Source organism: Prosopis cineraria, unplaced genomic scaffold, assembly GCF_029017545.1.
Source record: "Prosopis cineraria cultivar Desert tree isolate PC_DT_omini unplaced genomic scaffold, ASM2901754v1 PC4, whole genome shotgun sequence".
Lineage (NCBI taxonomy): Eukaryota > Viridiplantae > Streptophyta > Magnoliopsida > Fabales > Fabaceae > Prosopis > Prosopis cineraria.
In genome coordinates, this window is record NW_026555335.1 from 14,452,324 (window position 1) to 14,458,722 (window position 6,399).

Genomic DNA, 6,399 nt, shown 5'->3' on the forward strand with positions numbered 1-6,399 from the left:
GTTGTGTGATATCTTAGATACTTTTTTTAACAAGAATTTAAATTTTAGTTCTTCATATTATAAGGATTAACACTTTAAGTTAGACCCAACCTTATTGGTCCTTAGTAACATCATGACTTGTAATCAATCAAAATCAAACACTACCCTTGAGGAATCTTCTTGGTGAAAGAAGCCCATTAAGTGAAAACTTTAGATTCCTTAAAACGGTTTTACCTCAAATAAAAGGAGGAAATAGACACATAATAGGTGGACCTACTTTGTGAGATCCATCCACATGACACAAAAGTGAGACTCAATATTGTATATCTATCTCGCTTCAAATTCACTAATAAATAATAATATTGTGGTTTGACTGATGGTTTCGTTCTTCAAGAACCAGGATATTACTCTATGAAAATTTTCACGGACAAGCATAAACTATAATTGATGATTAATTCCATAGTAACTTAGCTTCCACCTTCAAGGCAAAGTTAATGAATGCTTTCATGCTCAATTTACATTCTCTCTCGAAATTCAAGTAAGATTTTGACTGTTGACACTCATGAGTACAGTTATTTATTGATATTATTCTATCTACAACTTCTGATATTGATTGATGATAGTTGAGAAGTTTTCTGCATCACATATTATGTTTGAGAGCGAGTTGTATTATTTATAATTTACAGATAATATGACTTAAACTAACTAGATCTGATACAATTGGTAGATAGTTATACCTCTTAAATATGTTGTTATACTTCTAGGATCTCTATACATATGGTCTTAGTATAAAATGAGAAGAGAAATTTCACTCTAGCAACCAATAGTTGTTAATAGATCTAACTTTATGAATGAAAAAATAGTTAAGAATACCAACTTTGTTTTGTTTTTTAATATAAGTTCATAAGTCATGCAAAAAAAAAAAAAACTAAATCAGATTAGAGCTCAAAAAGATCCTTCATCCTAGAAATAGATCATGTAAAATCATTATGTATTGAAGCATTTCATAATCAACATGATGAGCAAGCCAATCAATACAATTATTAATTTTTTTAAAAATGTGATCAAAAGTCTTGCATTAATAAATTTTTATATTTTCAATGGAACTGTAAAGATAGGGATTTGAGGAGAATTTTTATGGTTGACCGTATTTTTGATTTAGTATGATAATATTCAAACTTCAATTTGGCAATAATATTGAGGATTTAGTAAAAGGTGATAAGATATTATTTAAAAAAAACTCATCCTTTCTCTTTTGGTCAAGCTTAAATGATGACAAGTGCAAATCTAATTGAAAAGAATGGTGACAAAGGGAAGAGTAACAAACTAACAATGGTTGAAACATGGTTGATACTGTATGCGATCTTCCTTGTCACCTGACAGCCATCCCCTGGGCTCACATAGGACAAAGTCAAAGCAAAATTGAGACCCCATTCACCAAGAAACGCGCTTTCATTTTTCAACGTTCATGCACTCACACCAGTCGGTCATCACACCCACACCAGCTGTGATCGTCCATAATATGAATAATAAATTCTTATATGAATTTTAAATCCATTGAGGATATAACCTTTTAAAATAAACGGAAAACAGATGGCTTTTTTTCTTTTTTTTGATATAACTGTGCAAAGACGCCAAAGTTTTCTTTTTCTGCTATCGGAGCCGATTTCCCTCCGCTTTCGGACTCTCGTCAAGTTGAAGGGTTTGCTCAAAATCTTTTAATCACTTGCATACTGCTGGCTTTCTGGGAAGCTTCTGGGTGTACCTACGGATCAGTAAGACAATACTAAGCTTCCAAATTTGGAAGTTGTCGATAGATTATTTTTGGGATTGGATAAAGCTTCTAGAAATGGAAAGTTCCAAGGACAAGAGAGCAGAGAAGAGAGGCTACGAGCTGGTAGACAGTGTCGATCCAGATCATCTATCACAATCAAAGAAGCCAAAACTACCTGGTTTGGCCAGGTATTGTAATACAGCTTATTTTGTTCTATATGCTTGGAAGCTATTTGAAATTTGATCTCAATTAAAAATTAGCATTCTGATGTTAAATTGATCATAGAAATAATTTAATGAGTACCCATATGGGTATGATTTGACAATGAATCTTAATCTCTTGCTTTGGAATCCTCTGTGTAATATGATGCAGTTGATTGTATTTGCAAATTCATCATTTGTTGATTTTAACCTTAACTATATGTCGGTGGTGTCAGGGTTATTCAATTGAAGGAGTTGGTTTATTTCTTTTTGTGCACGTAAATTTAAATTCTGTGACTCTCATCCAGTGATTGCTCATAACTTTATAGTGTAATCGTGGAGGCTTTGAAGGTGGATAGTTTGCAAAGACTTTGCTCATCTTTGGAACCTCTTCTCAGGAAAATTGTGAGTTGAAGTCATTTTCCTTGTATAAATTATTCCATAAATACATCAGAAAGTTTTCTTTGTTTGCTACGATCTACGCTTTCTTAATGAACTATGAAATATGAACTCTCTACTTCAACACTTCATTGTCCTTCTAGGAGAGAAGATGCTCTGTATTCAATTGGTTTTTATAAGAAAGTGAGCTTAAAAGACAAATGAATCAAGAAGGATGAAAAAGCATGATGAGAATAATTTGTGGGCCTATTAATTTCATGGCAGAGCTTGAGAAATCTTGGTATGTTTGTTACTTTCATTTAAAAGAGTAGCTCTGTGATTCTGGATCTATTTATTACCTATGAGAAATCTAAAGTAGACTCAGTCAATAAAAGATAAGTAGAGAGAACCAATTATGAGCGGATGTACAAGTATGCCAAGCAAATTTTTAAATGTTTATGTGTTTGTTCTTCTTTTGCTTGATGTATTTATTTTTGTTAGAGTCTACCTAACAATTGCTCTATTGCTGACTTGTTTGTCAACATTCAAGTCATCTAATTAAGGTCTAATATTTGTTATATTACTATGCTTATCCTGCTAATTCCATTAACAATAGGTTAGTGAAGAAGTGGAGCGTGCGTTAGCAAAACTGAGCCCTGTTAAACTGGTTGGAAATGGAAGGTTTGTTCTCCCAGACTCCCGCCATATTACATTTTTAAAAATTATTTCTTTTCAGCCATGAATGTTTTGTTGGTGATGCAGAAAGACTATTACAGAAAATAAACTTAATAAAAATATATTTGAGCTCATGTGATTCATACATGATATAAACTCACTGGTGCAAAATTTTATAATATGAGATTCCTATTGAGCATCAAACTTGCATTATTTCATCAGTTACATTTTTCTTGTGTCAGGTCTCCACCACCAAGAATTGAAGGGCCAGAGCCGAAAAATCTTCAGCTTCATTTCAGAACAAGAATGCCACCTCATTTGTTCACTGGTGGGAAGGTTGAGGGAGAGCAAGGGGGAGCCATTCATGTTGTTGTGTTAGATCCTAACACAGGCCATGTGGTCCAAACTGGACCAATATCAGTTGCGAAGTTGAACGTTGTTGTCCTTGAAGGTGACTTTAATGATGAATCCGATGATGATTGGACGAAAGAAGACTTTGAAAGCCATGAAGTAAAGGAGAGGGAGGGGAAAAGGCCACTTCTAACTGGAGATTTGCAGATTATAATGAAGGAAGGAGTGGGGACCTTAGGGGATCTTACTTTCACTGACAATTCTAGTTGGATAAGGAGCAGAAAATTCAGGCTTGGCATTAAGATGGCTACTGGTTGCTGTGAGGAGATCCGTGTTCGTGAGGGCAAGACTGACGCCTTTGCTGTTAAAGATCATAGAGGAGAATGTGAGTTTTCTAATATAGTAACCACTTCATTATCTGCTTAGAAAGAAAATATCAGGCGTGTTCTTCCAGACTCAGGTACTGAATCACTGAAAATACAATGCAAATGTAGATATTAGAAAACTTGTATTTTAGTTTATAGTGACAGAAATAACAGATATTCTCGTATTCACCATCAACCTCCTATAATAAAACTTGACTCCTGCTCACGGACAAAAGTTACTAAACAGCAGATAACATGTAAGGTTTCAATCAATGTAGCAAACATAAACCACCATATGAATAATAGATTTTGTTTCCTTGCATATTTCTCATAAAATATAAGTTGGTCTGAATTTTTAGTTTTTCTCAGTTCAATGAACTTTTGGGTAGTTCAGACTTTAAATATAGGGAGAATATCAATGCAAGACGTGGGAAATAATTTAATATCAGACAAGGATTTCTAACAAGTAAACATTAATAATTAACAAGTGAGTTCAAGTTTTGACAAGTATCTAATCCGTCTAGATCCTTGTCTGATATTAAATGATTTCAGCATTCCTTAATTGATATTCTCTCTAAAATATACTGGAAAAAGTATTGAATTTAATAGATGGCTGTAAACTTCGACACCATACCCTTTTATTTTACTTCAATACACCATCAAGCAAGTCTGTATGCTCAGGCCAGGACCTGGATTTCTCTGGTTAGGGGACAGGGATTCAAATTCTGCTTTTTGTCACTACTCTTCAGAATAGAATTCTTAGTTACCTATGCCAATTTATATTATCTGTTATATGCAGTATACAAGAAACACTATCCACCTGCTTTGCATGATGAAGTTTGGAGATTGGATCGCATAGCAAAGGATGGGGCACTTCACAAAAAATTGATTCAAGCAAATATAGTAACTGTAGAGGATTTCCTTCGTCTTCTTGTCAGGGACCCTCAGAAATTGAGGAGTGTAAGAATTTCATGACATTGCTTATCCTTAAACACAAATGTACTTATTCTCTTTTTATTTTTTATTTTCCTGAATACTTGATTTGTTACAACAGATACTGGGTAGTGGAATGTCCAATAGAATGTGGGAGAATACTGTGGAGCATGCCAAGACGTGTGTCTTGGGTGGTAAGCTGTTTGTGTATTATACCAATGAGACCAATGATGTTGGTATTGTGTTCGATGATATATATGAGCTGAGAGGCCTTATTGCTGATGGTCAGTTCTTCTCTTTGGAATCACTTACACCAAATCAGAAGGTAATTTTTGCTGTACTGATTGATGAAGATGGATGTTCCAGATCAATTTGATATATATACTGCTTGGCTTTGATCTGTGATCAATTTGAACATCTCTTCTGCGTTAGCTCATTTAATGAGAATTTGAATTACAGATGTCTGTGGATACATTGGTGAAGAAAGCATATGAAAATTGGAACCAAGTTGTTGAATATGATGGCAAAGTTTTAAGTTCTGTGACAAATGCCAAAAATGGATCAAGAACTGTAGCTCCACCTACAATGAACCAGAATGGCCATGTCACGGAGCAGCAGTATATTTCTCCAAAGAGTAGGCTACCATATGTCTCGTCTGAACCAAGCCAACGCTTTCAAATACAAAACAACAGCTCTTATGCCGCTGATTTGTCTGCATTTGGGAAAACTGATAATCAGATTTTAGGGACAGCATCAAATGACTCCCAATTAACATTGACTGGCAGCATGAATTACATAACAAGTCAAAATCCTGCAGTTGAAGCTCCATATTTCCCAGGTGACTGGTCTCGACAGAGAAGTGGGCAAGGACTGGAAGACATTGTGGCCGAAGAAATCCGTCATAGGAGTTCAGAGATGCTAGAGAGTGATGATATGCAGAGATTGCTCAAGACAATTAATGTTGGTTTTGGTCATCCTAACGACAGTTGTTATTCCTACAGTTTGCAGTATGAACCTCAGACATATCAAACCTTTAGCGAGGATCACGGCAAGAGTTCTGGGAAGGCAGTGGTGGGGTGGCTTAAGCTCAAAGCTGCTTTAAGATGGGGAATATTTATCAGAAAAAGAGCTGCACAAAGGAGAGCACAGCTTACTGAACTGAATTGAGTTTAAATGCTACAAGAGTAGTTCCATTCAATGCATACAGAACTCGAGAAAAAAGTGAGAAAGGACGTTGCTGTGTAATCCATAGTTGTTGGTGTTCTGCTTCCTGACTAATCCTGGAACAACAAGCAGCATATGCTGTGCTGTTTATGAATGAACCACACTTTCTCTAACTCGCAGTTTCCAGTTTAGTTGGTGCACTGTGTTGTAACATGATTGCCCTCTCTTTATCTGGGCATTTTTATGTTGTTATTTGGTTGTGATTTATTCTTATTCTTGTTTATTTATCTTCTATGTATTTAAAATTTGTACTGTGAACATCATATAATAATAATAAAAAAAATTTAATTTGTTAGTCCTGCAATTCACATTCATGTTTAATTTAGCTCCTGTACTTCAATTTTTCACAAATCATTGAATCAATCATTTTAATAAACTATCATCTAAAAGTCAATTCCAAAAATTAACTGCAAAAAAAAAAAAAGAAGTGTTACTATGATATGCAAAGGGGGCAATAGCAGCGTCTTGCTGACATGGCATGGAAAGAGCATGTGGATTAGTAAAGGGATGATTGATATCT

General features: G+C 34.8%; 1 protein-coding gene across 1 annotated transcript; it reads left to right on the forward strand.

The window, feature by feature from the left end:
* The first annotated feature begins 1,583 nt into the window (after positions 1–1,583).
* Positions 1,584–6,174, forward strand: LOC129308158 (calmodulin-binding protein 60 F-like). Its single transcript, XM_054949197.1, has 7 exons — positions 1,584–1,941; positions 2,283–2,358; positions 2,948–3,012; positions 3,249–3,742; positions 4,522–4,682; positions 4,777–4,980; positions 5,115–6,174. Exons 1-7 carry the CDS (start codon positions 1,829–1,831, stop codon positions 5,820–5,822), a joined length of 1,821 nt encoding a protein of 606 aa, XP_054805172.1. The 5' UTR covers positions 1,584–1,828; the 3' UTR covers positions 5,823–6,174.
* Positions 6,175–6,399: the final 225 nt, after the last annotated feature.

Excerpts from the sequence above, each read along its gene's own strand:
- LOC129308158 (XM_054949197.1), top strand. The coding sequence starts at position 1,829 with ATGGAAAGTTCCAAGGACAAGAGAGCAGAGAAGAGAGGCTACGAGCTG. Across the intron at positions 3,743-4,521 it reads TAAAGATCATAGAGGAGAAT|TATACAAGAAACACTATCCA; the intron begins GTGAGTTTTCTA and ends TGTTATATGCAG. Across the intron at positions 4,981-5,114 it reads CACTTACACCAAATCAGAAG|ATGTCTGTGGATACATTGGT; the intron begins GTAATTTTTGCT and ends TTTGAATTACAG.